Source organism: Crocuta crocuta, unplaced genomic scaffold, assembly GCF_008692635.1.
Source record: "Crocuta crocuta isolate KB4526 unplaced genomic scaffold, BGI_CrCroc_1.0 scaffold53, whole genome shotgun sequence".
NCBI classification, from domain to species: domain Eukaryota; kingdom Metazoa; phylum Chordata; class Mammalia; order Carnivora; family Hyaenidae; genus Crocuta; species Crocuta crocuta.
In genome coordinates this window covers 480,507-501,518 of record NW_027529432.1, presented here as the reverse complement: position 1 = coordinate 501,518, position 21,012 = coordinate 480,507, and the positions used below count along the sequence as shown (strand labels likewise).

General features: G+C 51.4%; 1 protein-coding gene across 1 annotated transcript; it reads right to left on the bottom strand.

The window, feature by feature from the left end:
* Positions 1-7,649: 7,649 nt before the first annotated feature.
* Positions 7,650-14,683, bottom strand: SLC3A2 (solute carrier family 3 member 2). The gene is made up of 9 exons (XM_077759682.1): positions 14,128-14,683; positions 13,584-13,757; positions 12,882-12,976; positions 10,280-10,348; positions 10,117-10,175; positions 9,777-9,957; positions 9,521-9,664; positions 8,256-8,339; positions 7,650-8,139 (listed from the first exon to the last, which is right to left on the bottom strand). The coding sequence occupies exons 1-9, from the start codon at positions 14,558-14,560 to the stop codon at positions 7,792-7,794; spliced, it is 1,587 nt and encodes a 528-aa protein (XP_077615808.1). The 5' UTR covers positions 14,561-14,683; the 3' UTR covers positions 7,650-7,791.
* Between the last annotated feature and the right edge of the window lie 6,329 nt (positions 14,684-21,012).

Sequence of the window (21,012 nt, the reverse complement as noted above, 5' to 3'; positions counted from 1 at the left end):
CCCCAATACCCCCCTCCCCCAAGAGCAGCATTTGCCTGTCACCTTGGTCTCCATGGCGCACGCTCCCACCTACCTCACTGGCCCTCTGACCTGTGAAGGGCTGGCTCCACTTCTCTTCCCTCTCTACGCTTACCCCACCAGCCCCCTCCGGTCATTCTGTGGCTCTAAAAGCCAACCGGACACACGACTCCCAGGTTCAAGTCCCCAGCCCAGGTGGTGGCGCCAATGCCGGACCAGTATGTCCTGCCAACATCTTGACCTTTCCATCCAGGTGTCTGTCAGCTCTCAGAGGAGGCGAGGCCCAAACTGAGCTGCTGATTTCTCTCTTCTTTAAAAAAAAAAAAAAATCATATTTATTTATTTTTGAGAGAGAGAGAGCACAAGCAGGGAAGAGGCAAAGAGAGGGGGACAGAGGATCTGAAGCAGGTTCTGTGCTTACAGCAGTAAGTCCTATGCAGGACTCGAACCCACGAACCGTGAGATCATGACCTGAGCCCAAGTCAGACGCTCAACCGGCTGAGCCACCCAGGTGCCCCTCATTTCCCCCTATTAAACCCATTCCGGGGTGCCTGCGTGGCTCAGTCGGTTGAGCGTCCGACTTGGGCTCAGGTCATGATCTCACAGTTCGTGGGTTCGAGCCCCGCATCAGGCTCTGTGCTGACAGCTAGCTCAGAGCCGGGAGGCTGCTTTGGATTCTGTGTCTCTCTCCCTCTCGGACCCTCCCTTGCTCATGCTGTCTCTCTCTCTCTCAGAAATAAATAAACCATTTAAAAAATTGTTTTAAATTAATTAATTAATTAAATAAATAAACCCGTTCCTCCGGCAGTCTTCTCCACCTCAGTAAAGGCAAATCCAGCCTCCCAACAGCTCCAGCCAAAACCTTATAATCGATCATCCTCGATTCTTCTCTACCTAGGCCCCCCCCCCAGGCTGATCAGCCCCCCTGTTGTGAACTGGGAAAGAGTGTCCTCAGTGCAGGCACGGCACCTCCACTCTGGAGTTCAGCATCACCCACAGCCCAGGGATTCGTGTCCAACCACACGCGTATTGGCAGCGTGCCCTCTGGGGGCAGCCTCCCAGGCTGTTCCAGTTAAAAGGCAATTGTACTTCCTGCTGCTTGGCACTTGCTTCCTGCCCACTTTCCAAGCCTCGTCCTGCCCCTCCTGGCAGTTCCTGATGGCCTTTCAATAAATTCTTTTGTTGCCTAAGAAAACCAGGAACTCCGACCGATAACTGTCGAGAAAACTGTAGGAATCCCTTCCTACCCTTACAATTAGAAAACTTCGCTTCTCCGTCATCCCCTGAAGTGCTCCGGAGAAGACTGCCAGAAGGCGGCCAGAGATGCCACCAAACTGAAGGCCAGTTGGGACAGGTCTGCTCTGGCGGACGCAAACCTGGTCTCCTCTTCATGCCTCCCTGTCTGCACCCCCAGCGCTCTGCTCCCTTCTCCGGGTCCCTCCTCCATGTCTGTGCTGCAAATGGCGCCAGTCCTCGGGTATCCAAGCTCTCCCTTCTGCCCTTCTCAGCCCACAAGCTCACCAGGGCATCCTTCACGCTCATAAGATGCAACCCCACCTCCCTTTTCTGAGCTGCAGACCGCCCCCTGCTGGAAACTTCCATCTGTGCCGACAGCTCAGAGCCTGGAGCCTGTTTTGGAATCTGTGACTCCTTCTCTCTCTCCCCTCCTCCACTCACACTCTGCCTCTCTTTGTCTCTCAAAAAATAAATGTTAAAAAAAATTTTTTTAATAAAAATAAAAACCAACTCCTAGCTCACCCCTTCGAGATTCTGATTCAGTGGTTGTTGAATGTGAGAGATTTTCCCAGAGGATTCTGGATGAGGGTGGGGACCACTCATCCTCATACGGGGCAGAGTATAGACAACTTTGAGCTTCAGCCTCTGACTGGCTCTCACCATTTCCAAATGAGTACCATGTTGTCTGGTCCTCACATGCACTGCCCTCTCTTAACTGAGTGGCTATACATAATGTCCCCTCTGCCCGGTGACCCTGTCCCTCAAGTGTGTCACACAAATGCTTACTGGTGCCTCTGTCTCAGCTCAAATGGAGACTTCAAGAAGCTTTTCCCGATCTCCCCTGGGTTAAACTCTCTGTCCTCCATGGAGCCTAGTTCACTGTGGACTGAGAGGGGCCTTTGCTTCAGAGCCCTTGGCCTCCTCTGTCGACCAGATCCACGCCATCCTCAAGTGTACATTATGGTGACTTCAAAGAAAACAAAAAGGGAAATCTTGTTAAATCAACGATCTCACTTAAAAGTGTTCTTAACCTTTAAGAACTAGCCCCCGGTGCTTAAAATCCCAAACATTTGGTCCTTTGTGGAGGCTGGGAGCCACGTGAGGCAAGGGACCTGTTCACCTTGACTCCAGGAAGTACAAGGAGCAGAGCAGGAATCAATACTTGTATGAAATGAAGGAAGCAGGGGCTCCCGGGTGGCTCAGTCGGTTAAGCGTCCGACTTCAGCTCAGGTCATGATCTCACGGCTCATGAGTTTGAACCCTGGGTCGGGCTCTGTGCTGACAGCTCAGAGCCTGGAGCCTGCTTCGGATTCTGTGTCTGCCTCTCTCTCTGCTCCTCCCCCGCTCATGCTCTGTCTCTTCCTCACCTCAAGTATACACAAGTATTAAAAAATGTTTAAAAATAAATAAATAAATAAATAAAGGGGCGCCTGGGTGGCTCAGTCGGTTAAGCATCCGACTTCAGCTCAGGTCATGATCTAATGGTTCGTGGGTTCAAGCCCCGTGTCAGACTCTGTGCTGACAGCTCAGAGCCTGGAGCCTGTTTCAGATTCTGTGTCTCCCTCTCTCTCTGACCCTCCCCTGTTTGAGCTGTCTCTCTCTCTCAGAAATAAATAAAACATTAAATAAATAAATAAATAAATAAATAAATAAATGGAAGGAAACAGCATAGGCTCCTCTAACTCTGGCTCCCTCTACCTCGGGGGAGCCCTGCTGGCAGCTCAGACTGCCCTTGGGAAAGGCATTCTGGCCGCTTGCCTCAGTTATGATAATGGGGTGAGAGGCTGTTGAGGGGCTAAGGAGACAGCTTCTGCAACCGCATCTGCCTCTGTTTCCTTCCTTCTTTAACGTGGGAAGTGGAAGCTGAGGCCCTTAACAGTACAGCTTGCAGATTCCGAGGATCCACACATTGACCTTATCTGCTCTCCACCAGCACACGGGTTTGAGCCTTACCAGGAAGGACCTCACCCAGTATCTTGGGAGTTTTAGTGGCTGCATTTAATTTTTGGTTTATTTATTTGCTATTTTAAAATCAGATATGGGGGGCGCCTGGGTGGCTTAGTCGGTTAAGCGTCCGACTTTCGATTAGGTCCTGATCTCGCGGTTCGTGGGTTCGAGCCCCACGTCAGGCTCTGTGCTGACTGCCAGCTCAGAGCCTGGAGCCTGTTTCAGTCTGTGACTCCCTCTCTCTCTGACCCTCCCCTGGTCACGCTGTCTCTCTCTCTCTCTCTCCTAGAAATAAAACATTAAAAAAAAAATTTTAAAAATAAATAAATAAAGTCAGATATGGAGAGGGGCACCTGGGTGGCTCAGTCGGCTGAGTGTCGGACTTCAGCTCAGGTCATGATTTCACAGTTTGTGAGTTCAAGCCTCGCATCAGGCTCTCCGTTGTCAGTGCAGAACCCACTTCAGATCCTCTGTCCCCCTCTCTCTGCCCCTCCCCTGTTTGCACCCTCTTATAAATAAATAAATAAATAAATAAATGGCGCTATGGAGGGAGGGAGCTAGTATTTGATAGGTATAGCCTCAGTTTGGGAAGATGAAAACATTCTGAGTGGGGATGGTGGGGATGGTTGGACACCAATGAGAATATACTTTTTTTTAATTTATTTTTTTTCTTTTTGAAAGATTATGAGTGGGGGGAGGGGCAGAAAGAGGGAGAGAATCCCAAGCAGGCTCTGTGCTGTCAGCAAGGAGCCCCACGTAGGGCTTGAACTCACAAACCGTGAGATCATGACCTGAGCCGAAATCAAGAGTGGGACGCTTGACCAACTGAGCCCCCCGGGTGCCCCACAGTGCAAATATACTTAATGCCACTGAACTCCACCCAAAACCAGTTAACATGGTAAAGTTTATGATATGTATACAATTAAACCTGCAGTCTTGTCCACCTTAGTAAAGGCAAATCCAGACTTCCAGCTGCTCTGGACAAAAACCTTATAATCATCCTGACTCGTCTATAACTAGGCCCCCCCAAGCTTACAAGCACCCCTGTATGAACTAGGAAAGGGCTTTTTAAAAAGTGAAAGTTGGGGCACCTGGGTGGCTCAGCCAGTAAAATGTCTTATCTCAGGTCATAATCTCATGTTCATGGCTTCGAGCCCCACATTGGGCTCTGCGCTGAGAGTGCAAACCTTGCTTGGGATTCTCTCTCTCTCTTCCTCTTTGCCCTTCCCCCACTCACTCTCTCTCTCTCAAAATAATGTTGAAAAAAATAAAAGGCACCATTTAAAAAAAAAGGAAAGATGGGGGGGGCGCCTGGGTGGCTCAGTTGGTTAAGCGTCCAACTTCAGCTCAGGTCATGATCTTGCAGTTCGTGAGTTCAACCCCTGTGTCAGGTTCTGTGCTGACAGCTCAGAGCCTGGAGCTGCTTCAGATTCTGTGTCTGCCTCTGTCTCTGTCTCTTCCGTGCTTGCACTCTGTCTCTCACTCTCTCTCAAAAATAAATATACATTTAAATTTTTTAAATAAATNGTCATGATCTCACTGGTGGTGAGCTTGAGCCCCACATCAGGCTCTGTGCTGACAGCTCAGAGCCTTGCACCTGCTTAGGATGGATTCTGTCTCCCCCTCTCTCTGCCCCTCCTCTGCTCACGTTCTGTCTCTCTCTCTCTCTCTTTCTCTCTCAAAAATAAAGGTTTAAAAAAATTTTTTTATAAAATAAAATAAAAATTTTTAGTTTGAAAAATGTGAAAACTCTACAGTAATTTAGTTACAAAGCATGAGGGGTGCCCGGGTGGCTCAGTTAAGCTAAGCATCTGACTTCAGCTCAGGTCATGATCTCACGGTCAGTGAGTTTGAGCCCCACTCGAGCTCTGTGCTGACAGCTCAGAGCCTGGAGCCTGCTTCCGATTCTGTGTCTCCCTCCCTCTCTCTGCCCCTCCCCAACTCATGCTCTGTCTCTCTCTCTTAAAAGTAAATAAACGTTAAAAAAATTTTAAAGAAAAACGAAAAAACAAAGCATGAAATGAGGATGAGACTCTGTCTGTAGGGACTGTAGGGATGGCCATATCAACTGGGTCGGAGGGGAGGCAGAGCAGATGTAAAACGGGAAGGGGGGGGGGCTGTAGCTGGCACCCTGGGAAAGAGCCAAGGAGAGCCCAGCTCAGACAAGAGTCAGAATGTGCAGGGCGTGTCTTCTCAGGAACTGCGCCCGGGCACCTGAGCACGTGGCCGCGCAGCCCTTGGCACAGGTGAGGGGCTAGAGAAATCACGTGAGCAAACAAGAGCTGGGCCTTAACTGGGCCATCTAGTCTCTTGACCTGTCCCCTCTACCAAGACCCCCTTAGAGGCCCAGGCCCCACCCACGCCCCATGGTGCAGGAACCAGTGTTCTTTCCCATAAGAAAGCTGTTGGTGGGAGCAGACTTCACCCCAGGGTCCATGAGGCCAATCTGGACCCAAACACCTCTTACCACCACCACTGCTGTGAATCCGCTAAGTCTACTGAGCTGCAGCCATTAACAGCCACCCTGACTGGTGTCTCTGCAAGCGGGACAGCCAGGGAGTCGGCCAAAACCCGCCATGCTGCTCACAGCCCTCCCACTCCCTCCCATCCCTCTCCCTCTGACTTAAGTCTTACCTTCCAAGTCCGGCCTTTGCCCTCCTGGGTAGTGATCTCTAGGTTCCCTGGAAATGTCCTGACGGGGGGAGTGTCTGTCTGGGGAATTCAGACATCTGTCTAACAGTGTGATTTGTAAGGAGTGCTTTGTGACACATGACCTCTGGGGCAAGTGGAGTAAAGGTCAGGCACGTGGGCAGTTATCTGAGTGACACTCAAGAACTCTGGACACCAAGGCTCTGGGCGAGCTTTCCTGCTTGGCCACACTGTGTGTTACAAACCAGGGGGAGGTCTCAGGCCCAGGACCCCACTGGGAGGAGACAATNCATTCCACCCTACGCAACCTGTCCTTTGGTTGAACGTGTATCCTTCTGTTAAAAACACTGTAATCTTGGGGCGCCTGGGTGGTTCAGTCGGCTGAGCGTCCAACTTCGGCCCAGGTCATCAGCTCACGGTTCGGGGGTTCGAGCCCCGCATCGGGCTCTGCGCTGACAGCTTGCTCAGAACCTAGAGCCTGCTTCAGATTCTGTGTCTCCCTCTCTCTCTGCCCCTCCCCCATTCGTGCTCTGTCTCTATCGCTCAAAAATAAATAAATGGGGGGGGGAATCCCACTGTAATCTGGGGGCACCTGGGTGGCTCAGTTAGTTAATCGTCCACGGACCCTTGATGTCAGCTCAGGTCATGATCTCACAGTTCATGAGTCTGAGACTCACGTTGGGCTCGGTGCTGATAGAGTGGAGCCTGCTTGGGATTCTGTCTCTCCCGCCTCTCTCTGCTGCTCACACACACACACACACACACACACACACACACACACACACACACGCTCTCTCAAAATAAACTTAAAATCACACAGGCACTGTGATGTTAGTGCTTTTCTGAGTTGTGTTGGTCATGCTACTATTAGATGCTGAGGATGGGTTCAGAGACCTGAGCTTGCAGCTGGTGTCTGAAGTGAGGGCAGTCTCATGGGGACTGTGCCCTCAAACTGCACAGCTTCCCAAATTCTTTACACCTGCTTTGTGACCACCGTACTCTGACCTTCATGATCTGCCCAACCCCTGCCAGCCGGGCCTCACCCGCCATCCTCTCCCCCTCAAGTAAAGCATGGTCCCCCTAAGGCACTGAAGAGCCCCCTTCCCCAGGTATCTGGCAAATGAACCCCCTCCTTTACTTCAGGCCTTTCAATCCCATGGCACCGCCTCGGTGAGGTCTCCCCTCCCCCCCTCAAGCTCCCTCCGCCCCAACCCCTACCTCTCTTCCTGTCTCACTTTGTCCTCTGGTAACATTATCACTATATCCACGGCACTCAAACTTGTATTCCCCTTATTTCCTCTCCATTCCCTCACCAAACTAGAAGCCTTATAAGACCAGAAGAGAAAGATCTTGAACTTTGTCCTCTCCTGTGGCCCCAGGACCTAAAACAATTCCTGGCATGTGCTGAGTGCCCAACAGATTCTTGTTGAATGAATGCCCTCTAGTACCCTTTAGAAGTAGCTCTTCGGAAGCAGGCTACCCGGCTCCCACTCCTTCTCCCTGAGAGGCCAAGTCTGCAAAAACCAGGAAGCCTGACCACACTTGGCTTGAGACCATTGCTGAGGGGGAGAAGGAAAGACTCAGTAAGGCCGAAGACCTCCAGGAGAGGCCCCTGGCCCAGACCCTAGTCTTGACCCTCATACCTCCTTGTTGTTAGGAGCCTAGAAGGCCCCTCCCTCTCTGGGCTGGAGCAAGTGCATGGAACTCTCTAGCCCTGATCACTGTGTATGTGTGAGCACGCATGGGGGGGGGGGGGCGCAAATTCCAGCTGGGACAGAGGAGTAAGGGAAGACAAGACCTCACCAGGCAGGAGCGACTTTTATTTGAAGCCAGAAAACACCTTTGAACTGCAATCTGTGTCCGTAAAAAAGAAACAAACAAACAAAAAGAAACCAGGACTCTAAGGGCCTGGGGAGGGGAGGGGAGGGGAAACGGGTCCTGTTAGGCCACGTAGGGGAAGTGGAGCAACAGCCCCTCGTAGGGCTCCAGCTTTAGGTGCTCCAGCTCGAGAGAGGCACCCTCCTCGCGGCCTGGGTGGGTGCCGAGCAGCAGACTGACCCTGGCTGGCAGGCTGGCCGTGGCCGGCAGCCTGGCTGGCTGGCCGACACCCCCAAAGTTGAGCACTACCAGGAAGCGCTCGTTCTGGTCCCACTGGCGGACGTAGGCGAAGAGGTCAGGCCCCGAGGAGAGGACGTGGAAGTCCCCGTGTAGCAGAGAGCGCTCCTTGCCTCGCTGGTCACTCAGTCGCCGGAACAGAGACAGGAGGGAGTTGGGGTCTTCATTCTGGCCCTGTTAAGTGACGGTCACAGCAAGAAAAGATGAAGGACACCCCTGGGCACAGACTCCTACAAGCCACACACACCCCGCCTCGGCTAAGCGGGCCTGGCACACCCCAAAACCCTTACCTTTACAGTCATGTTGGTACCTCCGGGTCCTGAGGTGTCAGGGAAGCCGGATTCATCCCAGGGCATGAGTGGAGCCTTTGCGGGCTGAAAAGCAGGGAAAACAGGATTTGGGAAAGGCCTGGGCCTGCTCTCCCCTCGCCTTCCGTTCCCAGCCCCATCCGTGCAGGGCCTCCGCCAACCCTGGCCTAACTTCTACTGGACAAGCAAGGCCGGCCCCCACCTCAGCTCCCTGCGCGCCCTGTCACGTCAGTCTGGAGGGCTTTTGTCCCAGACGGCCACAGGCTGGCTTCCTCACTGCCCTCCAGTCTCGCTAGAACTTCTGTGGCCACACGATGGCAAACTGCCCCCATCCCCTCTTCTCTAGGCCCCTGACACTGCTCTCTTTTGCACAGCACTTAGCAGCACTGGGCATTGTTAATTTTGTTTTAACGTTTACTTATTTTTGAGAGAGAGAAGCAGAGTGCATGTGGGGGAGCTGCAAAGAGACCGAGAGACACAGAATCCAAAGCAGGCTGCCGGCTCCGAGCTGTGATCACAGAGCCCGACGTGGGGCTCGAACTCACAAACCATGAGATCAGGACCTGAGCCAAAGCCGGACACTTAATCTAGACTGAGCCACCCAGGGGCCCCAGCATTGGGAATCTTTATTCTCTTTGCTTATTATCTAACTTCCCCACCTCCAGCTCTTCTGTGCATTGCTGTGTCCTCTGTGCGTGGCATATAGGAATTACTCCATAAAACCGTGGAAAACCTGCATGATCAGTTCTGTAAACACCAGCTTGGGTGTCAACCTCTAACACTGCGGCTAGAGCTAAGTGAGCACCTTCATGCTCTTAGCCCATCTCAGCACTGGCTACCGTGCGTTTCTCTTACTCATCTGGGTCCCTCTCTAAACTAGGAGTTGCTGGAGGGCATGAGCCCACCAGAGTACCTACCCACTGCCCACTGCCCACATGAATGAAAGAATGAATGAATGAACTGGTGGCTCCCATGTGGAACACCTACGAGGTACCAGGCATTGCATTTTCAAATATGCTCTCACTGAATCCCAACTTCCCTCCAAGAAACGCAAGGTCCCAGAAGAGGTGATCAAGACTAGGGCCATGAAAGAAGTTGCCAGGGCCACTCGGCTACTGCCCAGGTGGCCAACCAGGAGTCAAACGCAGTTCCACCCACGGCTCACATCTACCTGCGGCCAGCCACAGACCCATCATGACGGGGGAACACAACCTCCCGCACTGCACCAGGGAGGCGGCCAGCCATACCTGGCCAGGCAGGGTAGCTGCCTCCAAGCCAATCTCGTCTCCATAGCTGAAAACCGGGGTCCCTGGCAAGGTGAAGAGCAGCAACTGGTAGAGGCGGAGAAGATGGGCCGGCACGAAGGAAGTCAGGAGCCCCGCCTGAGACACCTGCAGGGGTGGATGCACTGTGAGCCCCAAAGCCCGCCTCTGCCTCCATCTGCCCACACCCTTCCTCTAAAAGGCCTCCTCCTGCCCCTTCTCCCCTGACTATGGTACTCACACTCCAGCTGCACCAGCGACTGTCAGTGGCATTCAAATACTGGGAGACCAGGAGTTCTGCATGCTTCCCGGTGGAAATGGAGCCTGACAGGTACGAGCTAGTCAATAACAGGTCCTCAGTGGATCCAAGGAGGCTCAGGATCTGCTGAAGTTCAGAGGACTCGGTTCCCGCGATCAAGAGCCTGTACAGAGCAAGGCAGGGAACAAGGTTGGTTAAGAACAATCAAAGAATGAAGGTGAAGAAGGTTCTTTGGACAGGAAAGCCCCATTCCTGGGGTCCGGCACTCTACTGAGGGGTTCCCACAATGAAGCGGAATTGGCGGGGGAGGTCTGGCACCTACCTGTCTTCGCTGAAGCTCTTGGTAATGTTATGCCACTCAGCCAACAACAAAGGCGCGTTCTAGAAGAAAAGAAACAAAGTCAAGGGCCAGGGAACGCTACCAAGCCCTGAAGCGTTCCTCTGCTGTCAGCCAGGCTCTGCCTCTCACAGGGAAAGGAACTCACCGTCAAATTCTCCACATTCCGAACCTGGAACCCATCCACACCAGCCTGCAGCCAAAAACTCAGAGCATCCTATAGGGAAGGAGGCAAAAGAACAGAGGAAAAGCCTTCAACACTCTGATGCAAAGGCTTAAAAAATCCAGCCCACGCTAAACCTCGCCTACCACGCACTACCTATGACCTCAGAAAAGTTACTTGCCTTGACCGGCCTCACTTAACTATCAGCCTTCAGCTCCCTCCAATTCAATTCTACACCATCACTGATTCTTTTTTCCTTTTTTTAATTTTTTTAAGTTTATTTACTTATTTTAAGAGAGAGAGTGAGAGAGAGAACACGCACAATCATGGAAGGGGCAGAGACAGAGAGGGAGAGAATCCCAAGCAGGCTTCACACCGTCAAGGCAGAGCCTGATGTGGGGCTCAAACTCATGAATGGTGAGGTCGTGACCTGAGCCGAAGCCTAGAGTCAGATGCTTCACTGAGCCACCCAGGTGCCCCTCACCATCACTGATTCTTAATGCTATAGCATTTCACATCTGAATTCCTCCCCATCACAAATCACACGGCTTCTCCTTTGATACCTATAGAAAAGGCCCAAAAGAAAAAGTTATGTTCATAAACATAACTTCATATAGGAGTGCCTGGGTGGCTCAGTCCATTGAGCTTTGGACTTTGGCTCCAGTCATGATTTCACGATACGTGGGTTCGAGCCCCGCATCAGGCTCGCTGCTGTCAGTGCACAGCCTGCTTCCGATCCTGTCTCCCCCTCTCTCTGCCCCTCCACCCCCTCATGTGCTGTCTCTCTCTTTCTCTCTCTCAAAAATAATAAGACCACAGTCAGAGAGCAGCAGAGGATCCAAAATGCTAGCCAAGATCAGAAGACAAGTGTACTTACTCTTCTCCCAGTGTCGTGAGGCCTGGGGAGGTGTGCCTACGACAGCAGGTCTGAACAAGGCCAAAGATGAAAGAGTGAAGTTCAAAGCACAGCCCCAGGGCAGTTTAGATGATTTGAGAAGAGAAGCCAGCTTTGCAAAACAGGCCCAGGCAGAGAACCCCACCCCCGAGGTTCCTTCTTCCCTTTCCATATCTCCTCTCGTCTCCGTTTTCACTCAAGGCTACCAGTCCTCAAGCCATTCCATCTGAAAACATCCCCTCATCAATAACTTTTAAGATTTTTTTTTTTAAGTAAGCTCTACCCACATCATGGGGCTTGAACCCACAATCCTGAGATCAAGAGTCATATGTTCCATTGACTAAGCCAGCCAGGCGACCACCCCCCACAGCCATCAATAACTTTGTTGTTGTTGTTTAATTTTTTTTAATGTTTATTTATTTTTGAGAGAGACAGCACGAGCTGGGGAGGAGCAGAGAGGGAGATACGGAATCTGAAGCAGGCTCCAGGTTCTGAGCTGTAAGCACAGAGCCCGACGCGGGGCTCAAACCCACAAACCGTGAGATCATGACCTGAGCGGACCCTTAATCGACTGAGCCACCCAGGCACTCCTACCATCAATAACTTTAAAAGGGTCTTCCTGCGATTAGCCAGGGCTGAACTAGATGACCCCAAGGGTCTTATGGAAATGCTGGGAGTAAAGAATTCTTTTTTTTTTAAATATTTTTATTTATGTCTAGGAGAGAGAGAGAGAGACAGCGTGAGCAGGGGAGGGTCAGAGAGAGAGGGAGACACAGACTCTGAAACAGGCTCCAGGCTCTGACCTGGCAGTCAGCACAGAGCCCGACGCGGGGCTTGAGCCCACGAACCGCAAGATCATGACCTAAGCGAAAGTCGGACGCTTAACCGACTAAGCCACCCAGGCGCCCCATGGGAGTAAAGAATTCTACCTCAGAATCCCAGCCACCAGCAAAGGGGCAGGGTCTGTTCCATTGTTGTTCTACTCATTTTAGGCTGGAGCCTAACCAACCCCTGCTAAACTGGCCAGTGTCCTAGAACCCAGGCATTAGGAGCTTGGGTGACAAAATCCCACTCGCAGCCTGCTGGGTATAGCCTTTGAGCTTCTACCTTCACTCAGGGAGAGCAGGTTACAGAAATGAGACTACTTGAGACCTCAAATCGTAAGCACATCAAGCCCCTCTGAACCCCGTCAAGCTTCTTCACTGACAGACGAGAGATGAAAGGGACCTTGGGTGGTTACAGAAAAATCTAGAACAAATATCCAAAATACTTGGCTTGGTCCCAGATGCATAAGAAGACCACAATGCTTATGGCTTCAGACTGGGCTCCGCTCCAAAAATACATCAAACAAGAACTGGGAAACCAGACACGACAGGATTCCCACAGAGAAACGGCTTCCTCTCCCCAAAGGAAGCAAAATCAAACCCAGATCGACATCTGAGAAATTCCTTTCCTGGCACCATTAACCATCAGAGTTGAGGAAACAAAGAAAATGAGTGGCCAGAAAAGGAACAAGCAAAACCAGGGTGCACTGTGGGACTACCCTCTGCCTGTGGGAGGGGCGTGCCAGCTTGGCTCCAAGGAGCAAGGGGCCCCTCAGCTGGAGCCCGGCTGGGTTTGCAGTGCCTGCTGGGAGGACGGACACGGCCCCAGCAGCCAGCTCCCGTCAGCCACCAGCACCAACACACTGACCTTCATCTTGGTGCTCACAGCGTCAATCTGAGAGGCAAGGAACCATGAGTTCTGGCCCTCATAGTTGGGAGTGAGGTCCAGAATGACCCGGAGGCCTGGAACGATGGAGGAAAAAACAGAGTTGTGAGCAAGACGTTGGGGTGACGGGAATGGAAGAAATCGACAAATACAAGTGGGTGGACAACCCCTTCTGTTATCATTTGGCACAAAAAGCTTAGATCTGAACCCCAGCAAAACTTACTCCGTTGAAACAAAGATGTGAGTGGAGGGGCTTAAAACCTCATTGAGCAGAAGGAAGGCGGTGTAGTCGAGAAGGCTAAGCTCTGGGGCCCTGGGTTCCCCACTCCCAAAGTGAACCCTCTTAAAATAAGACAAGATTCTATCTAGTTGGATATTTTTCTCAAAAGGATCCATTCCTTTACAAGTTTAAAAACCACTGGATCAGCAAAAGCCTATATTTTGCAAACAAGGGCACTGAAGCCCAGAAGATAAGTGAATGCACACACAGCCAAGTTGAAAGTCTCTGAACCACTCAGCAAATTCATTTCAGGCTGAAGCCTAACAAACCGCAGGGAACTTGTACGTGCCTTAGGAAAACTGAGAGCCAGGCAGGAGTAAACCAAACAAAAACCCCATCCTGTCTTTCCTGTGGCCAGGCCAACCCCTTTCCAGAGGCTTCCTCGACAATCCCAGGACACCCACTCTTTTTCTTGGCCGCTTGCAAGAGATTTTCAAAATCTTCCTTGGAGCCGAGGGCAGGGTTGATCTGTTCCAAGTTGGTCCCCGCGAGGTCATCCTTCTCGTTGTTGTGAATTGGACCCAGCACAAAGCCCTTCACCTTCAGGGTACTCAGGTAATCGAGGTGCCCCTTCAGGCCTGAAATGGGGAGGCAGGTTTAAAGGGTAGCCCCTCTGAGAGGTCCCTGATCGCCCCTATTCTCCCCTCCCTCAGGAACTAAGTGCGGGGGAGCCTCGATCACGAGACTCCGAGGAGCTGACGCAAGGTGCCCGGCGCATTACTTCCGAAACCATCAGCTGCCGGCTTCCGCAGTGTACGTGAGGACGCTGAGTCAGCCATCCTCGTGGAAGAGGGCGTAGGGGCAGTGTTCTTCAAAGAAAGGAGAAGCTATGTCCCCGGGTCCAGGGTGCCGGCGAGTACAGGGTGAGGTGGACAACCGTCTGCGTCAATCTGGGGACAGGATCGGAGCCGGTGGCCCGATAACCCAGGGTCGCGCCCATAATCTTACCCGCTAGGTCGCCATCCTTGTGGCCCTGGAAGGCCTGCAGGTCACCGATGCGGTAGAGGGCGCCCTTATGCCACCAGCTCTGCGCGGGCAGCTCGCGACAGCGCGGCGCCCGCACAATGATAACCACCGCGCCCGCCAGCATGCCCAGCCAGCCGAGCCAGAAGAGCACCAGCAGCGCCCAGCGGGTGCGCACCCAGCCGGGACTGCCCGCCACCTTCAGCAGCTCCTCCTTAGACAGGCCAGTGAACTTGGCCGCGGCCGCTGCCTCCGCCTCGTCGTCGGCCACCTTGATCTTAACCAGGCCGTTCTTCTCGGCGCCGCTCGCCGCGACTACGGCCATGGCCGCCCCGGACGCCGCGTTCATCGGCTGCTTCTCCGGCTCCATTTCGTTCAGCTCCACCTCCTTCATGTCCACCTCAGTGTCCTGGCTCATGGTCCCTGCGGAACCGGCGACACGATGCAGTCTGCGATCAAGTGGTGGCTGGACTCCGGCCCCGATCTCCCGGGAACACGCGACCAGGCGCAGCTTCTGGTTCGCGTCTGCGGTGGGGAGGACGCAGCCTCCCGGAAGCCCCGGGAAGCCCCGCCCCTGCCCGCCCCTTAAAGAGGAACCGCCCGGATCACCCTTTCTGGGACTGCACCGGTGGGCGGCGTAGGGTGACTAATCTCCCGAGCACGCTTCCCACCGCTGTGCGCCCCCGTTCCCCCTTCTCGAACCTGTTTACCCCTAAAGGTCCTCCCAGTCCGACGCTAAGAAGGTTGAGCACGGAACTACCTTCTTAGGTGGGTAGTCTTAGGAGTCTGATTTGTCCCGCCCCAGCGCGGGAGGCGACTTCCCCAGCGCGGGGGGTCCCAGGGGCCCCTCTTCGCCACCATCGAAGGCTGGTGGCTTCTCAGACGCTGTCCTCCATTCGCCCCTGGCCCTGGGCTCACAGCACCGCGTGGTCGGCCCAACTTCGCACGGCCGCTGGCGCTCTCAGAGCCAGCCAAACTCCATTTCTCCCCTTCCCCCCACCTAGCCTCGTCTCCTCAGGCCTGTGGGACTTGGCGCCGACCTCCCCGTCCCCGCAGGGCTTACTCCAGCTCTTCCTTCAAGACTCATCTTGAGTTCGGGTCAAATAATTCATCATGCAGCAACTATTGAGCGCCCACTACAATACTCTGCCTCATTAACTTTATTGAATTAACTACAATGCAGTCTTCTCCCTAATGTTTTAAGATGAATCTGTTNCGTCTCACCCTACCCCACCTCCCCCACCGCCAGTTTCCTGGACGTGGGGCAGCTAGGAATATGACATCCAGAAGAGCCAAAAGCCTAATGGACTGTAGCAAACATTCCAAGGTGGGCCTCAGGTTTGGGCCCAACATTCTGCTACAGCAGACCAGACTCTTCCCCACGTTGCAGGGCCTCCCACAGATTAGCCCAATCTCCCCAGGGTGCCAGGGTTCCCGTAACAGCCAGTCACTTCACTATGCTAAGCATTGGAGGCAGCTGCAGATGATAAGCTGCATGAGGCAGGCTGAGGGGCAAAACACAAACTAGCACCAGCCCCCCACCCCATATTCCTCGGACACTCCTTGGCTACCCAAGAACAAATGAAAGGGGTTTAAGTGCTCCCCATTGTCATGTGGGAAACTAAACAAATGAAAAATTAAATTCCCTTACTGCCTATAGCCCATCGACAAGTCCTTGAGACCAGCAGAGTCAAGGATGACGCTTTGCTGGAGGCAAAAGAGAACTTTAGCTTAACATTATCCCAGCCTCAAGGATCCGAAGATCCAGTAAGTCTACTTCCTTTATCTCAACTGCCCCGGGGCATATGCTGGCAATCAGACTCCAAGCTGACTGCCCTCCTCCCCTCCCCCCATATACATCTGAAGGGTCTCATGACTGAGGTTTTATTAAGCCGTAATAAGTGGCATTTCCCTAGCAACAGCTCGCCCCTCAAGGTCCTGGAAACCTTACTTCCAGAATTCCTTAGAGACTTACTCTATCCCTGACCCCTCCCAACCTGAGGGTATATAATGAGTTACCCGGCACAATCCCAGTGCAGCTCTTCCTGCCCACGGGTCCTGTCCCCGAGCTTTAATAAAATCACCTTATTGCACCAAAGACATCTTCAAGAATTCTTTCTGGGTCGTCAGCTCTGGACCTCCCCACCATCGCCCCAAAACTTCATCACAGAGGCCTTGAAGACCCCCCCCCCAACTTCCCTCCACGGAGATCCTGGGATGGAGGCTAAGTGGGGCAGAGACAAGGTTTATAGCAGGGATTGAAGGACATCAACACTATGGGGTGCAGACATTCAGGAACTACTTGTTCCTGACCAGTGCCAGCTGGGTTATTTTCAGAGAGGAGCTGAAGGAAACAAGTTCTTTCTCCCTCTCCCACCTGGGCTGGAAGCCAAGGTGGCTGTGTATTTGGAAGAAAGCAGAAGCCAAGATCTGAAGAAATAGCAGACAGGAAGGGGGGCCAAAGGAGAGCCAAGGGTGTGAAAAGGCTCATCTTCTCCCACTTCCTTTCTGCGTGCCAAAGCCCATACTCTACCCCCACCCTAAGAAAGCCAAAACCAATTTCTACAGGGAGCCAGGCAAGTGGATAGAGGGTGGAGTTCAGACCACTGCACAAAGATGATTAAGTCCTAGGTACCCTGGACATGGCAGATAAGTGCCAACCAGAATTTCTGAACAGACTTTAACAGGGTTGAAGTTCAAGATTGAGAACCGGGTTCAGAAACTCTCCTTGAGATCGTCCAACATAACAACCGCTAGAAACCTAATATCTCACTCACAGCCCTGTGGTTCCAGACAGATGAAACCATTCCTTCTGCGTGCAGTAAAGAAGCTACCTCCCCAAGTTCATCACCCCCACACCCGCTACAGGGACTGCCCCGCCCCCCATGACATCAGCCTTCAAACACCTGCCAGTCTTCCAGCACAGCCAGCTTTGTCAGGCCTCTGCGTCTCTGGACATGCCATTCGTGTTTTCCCCTTTCCTTCTCTGCCACGCGACCTCATAAACTCCTGTTCATTCAAGACCCAGCTCAGGTGACAGTTTTTCTCAACTTCCGCAAAGGAATTATTTTCCATCTACCTCTGCCACAACACGTATTCTGTTTGTTTATTGCATTTACTTTTCTGAGCGCCTGTTTGCACTTGAAGACAAGTGGCAGAGACCTTGTGCAATTTGCTGGTGGGCCTGCCTGTTCAGATATAACATGTAGTAGGCACTTTATGAGTGTTTGGAAAATGAGTGGATGAACTATACCAGCCGAACCCAAATATTTCCCTTCTCAGAAACAACAAAAGTAGTGTATGAAGATAAAAGGATAAAAGTAAAAAGGAATGGGGGCACCTGGGTGGCTTAGTTGGTTAAGCGTCTGACTTTCGCTTAGGTCATGATCTCGCGGTTCGTGGGTTCGAGCCCCGCGTCGGGCTCTGTGCTGACTGCCAGCTCAGAGCCTGGAGCCTATTTCAGAGTCTGTATCTCCCTATCTCTCTGACCCTCCCCTGCTCACGCTGTCTCTCTCTCTCTCTCTCTCTCTCCTAGAAATAAATAAAAATATTTTTTAAAAAAAAGTAAAAAGGAATGTAAACACCGCATTATATCATAATAAGGAAAACAGGGGCGCCTGAGTGGCCCCGTCAGTTAAGCGGCCGACTTCAGCTCAGGACATGATCTCATGGTTCCTGGGTTCGAACCTCATGTCGGGTCTGTGCTGACAGCTCAGAACCTGGAGACTGCTTCAGAATCTGTGTCTCCCTCTCTCTGTGTTCCTCCCCCACTCCTGCTCTGTCATTCTCTCTCAAAATTAAATAAACATTTCTTTATTTTTTTAAATAAATAAATAAGGGAAACAGGGGCACCTGGCTGGTTCAGTTGGTGGAGCATACCATTCTTGATCTCGGGGTTGAGTTCAAGCCCCAGGTTGGGTGTAGTGATTACTTAAAAAGAAAAATCTTTTTTTTTTTTAATGTTTTACTTATTTCTGAGAGAGAGAGACAGCTTGAGCAGGGAAGGGTCAGAGAGATAGGGAGACACAGAATCCAAAGCAGGCTCCAGGCTCTGAGCTAGCTGTCAGCACAGAGCCCAACGCGGGGCTCGAACCCACAAACCGCAAGATCATGACCTGAGCCGAAGTCGGACACTCAACCGACAGAGCCGCCCAGGTGCCCCTAAAAACAAAAATCTTTAGGGGCACCTGGGCGGCTCAGTCAGTTGGGCATCTGACTAGCTCAGGTCATGATCTTACGGTCTGTGAGTTCAAATCCCCGCCTCAGGCTCTGTGCTAACAGCTCAGAGCCTGGAGCCTGCTTCCAATTCTGTGTCTCCCTCTCTCTGCCCCTCCCCCACTCATTCCTCTGTCTCTGTCTTGCTCTCTCTTTCTCTCAAAAGTAAGTAAACATTAAAAATTTTTTTGAATCTTTATTTTTTTAATGTTTATTTATTTTAAGAGAGAGTGGGATTGGGAGAGGGGCAGAGAGAGAGGAGGAGAGTGAGAATTCCAAGCAGGCTCCATGCTGTGAGCCCAGAGCCTGAGGCGGGGATTCCAACTCCCAACCCCGAACCATGAGATCATGACTTGGGCTGAAATCAAGAGTCAAATGTTTAACTGACTTGGACACCTAGATGCCTCAAATGCAAAATCTCTTTAAAAAAAAAAGGAAAACCAAGACTTGTGACTGTTCAACCAAAAGGAAAGTAATAAATCTGGAGGGAGGAGGTGACAGGGAAACATGGAAAGACTATAGAGAAAGAGGCAGAAGGTGGCTAGAGATCCTCCGTTCCTTCAGTGCCTTTTGATACAAAAACAGATAAAACCTAATATTTACTGTAGGAATCCAAAGTATATTATCAAAGAAATTTTTTTCCTAAATGTTTTATTTATTTCTAGGAGAGAGAGAGACAGCGTGAGCAGGGGAGGGTCAGAGAGAGAGAGAGTCACAGACTGAAACAGGCTCCAGGCTCTGAGCTGGCAGTCAGCCCAGAGCCCGACGCGGGGCCCGAACCCACAAACCGCGAGATCATGACCCAAGCGAAAGCAGGACGCCCAACCGACTAAGCCACCCAGGCGCCCCTCAAAGAAATTTTTTTAAGTGTTATCTAAGTAATGTCTGCACCCAACATGAGGTTCAAACTCCCAACCCTGAGATCAAGAGTCACATGCTCTTCTGACTGAGCCAGCCTGGTGTCCAGAAAAGTATACGATTTACCAAGAAGAATTAAGCCTTCAACATGAGGCAGGGACCAGGTGGCTCAGTCGGTTGTGCGTCCAATTCTCGATTTCAGTTCAGGTGACGATCTCATGTTTCGGGAGTTCAAGTCCCACATTGGGCTCCATGCTGACTGTGTGGAGACTGCTTGGGATTCTTTCTCTCTTCCCCTCCCCACTCATGCTCTCTCTCTCTTTCAAAATAAATAAACTTAAAAAAAAAAAAAAGACAAGCCTGGGGCAACGCAAAGAAAAAAGGCAGTTCCACAGTCCAGAGACCACGTGAGGCCACACATCTTTAGTATTTTACGCTCAGGCAGGCAGATGAGGGTTGGGCCCTGAAATGCAGAGGGCTAAGTGTACAGAGAAAATTCCTTTCTAAACCCCTGTTGCAAAAGTCTGTATCACATGTTTCCCAACAAATGAGGCTTGCAATTGAGCCTTGAACAACACAGGGATTTGTGGCACAGTCAAAACTCTGCGTGTAACTTTTGACTCCCCAAATACTTAACTATTAACCGTCTACTGTTGACTGAAAGCCTTACTGATAACATAAACAGTTGATTACCACATATTTTGTACCTTATAGGTTCTATACTGTATTCTTACAATAAAGCTAGAGAAAAGAAAACGTTCGGAAAATTACAGGAAAAATACATTTACAGTACTGTACTATAGTCACTAAAAAAATCTGCATATAAATGGAGCCATGATGTATAAACCTTTGTTGTTCCAGAGCCAACGGTACCTGATCTTAGTCAACAGGTAGGGAAGTTATCCCCCACCCCCACCCCATTTACAAAAAGACAGTGAAGGTCAGAGGATAGTTAAAAACTCTTCAGGGTCGCCTGGGTGGCTCCGTAGGTTGAGCATCTGACTTCGGCTCAGGTCGTGAACTCACAGTCTGTGGGTTCGAGCCCCACGTTGGGTTCTGTGCTGACAGCTCAGAGCCTGGAGCCTGCTTCAGATTCTGTGCCTCCCTCTCTCTCTGCCTCTCCCCTGCTCGCTGTCTTTCAAAATAAAGACATTAAAAAAAAATTTAAAAAAAAAAACTCTTCAGGAGACGCTACGGTTTTGCCAAGGCCCCAGAAATGGAGCATCCAGACTCTGCTTCTTTTTTTTTTTTTAACATTTATTATTGAGAGACAAAAAGAGACAGAGCATGAGCATGGGAAGGGCAGAGGGAGGGGGAGACACAGAATCTGGAGCAGGCTCCAGGCTCATGCCCAATGCAGGGCTCAAACTCATGAACCGTGAGATCATGACCTGAGCTGAAGTCAGATGCCTAACCAACTGAGCCACCCAGGCGGGTCCCAGGCTCTGCTTCTAAAACAGCCATCAGCCTTGGGGACTTCAGACGTTTGAAAAAATACATGATGGCTGAAAATTTAGGAACCGAGTATTTGGAAGTCCACGCGCTGTGGAGATGAAAGCAGAGCAGGAGGTTGACCCTCAGAAAGGAGCTCACTTGGCGGCTGTTACTTGAAAAAGTGATGTTGGAATAATATTGTTAGTATGAGTCCTGCAAGAGGGACCCTGGCTGCTAAAGAGGACAGTTAGGGTTGTCTCCGTGAAGTACCGGGAATGTGAAAGGGGATAAAACCTGGAAAGAGTAAAAGAAATACAGCCAAAGCCATCGCTTAGAAGAGGAATAAATGTGCCATCTCAAAAG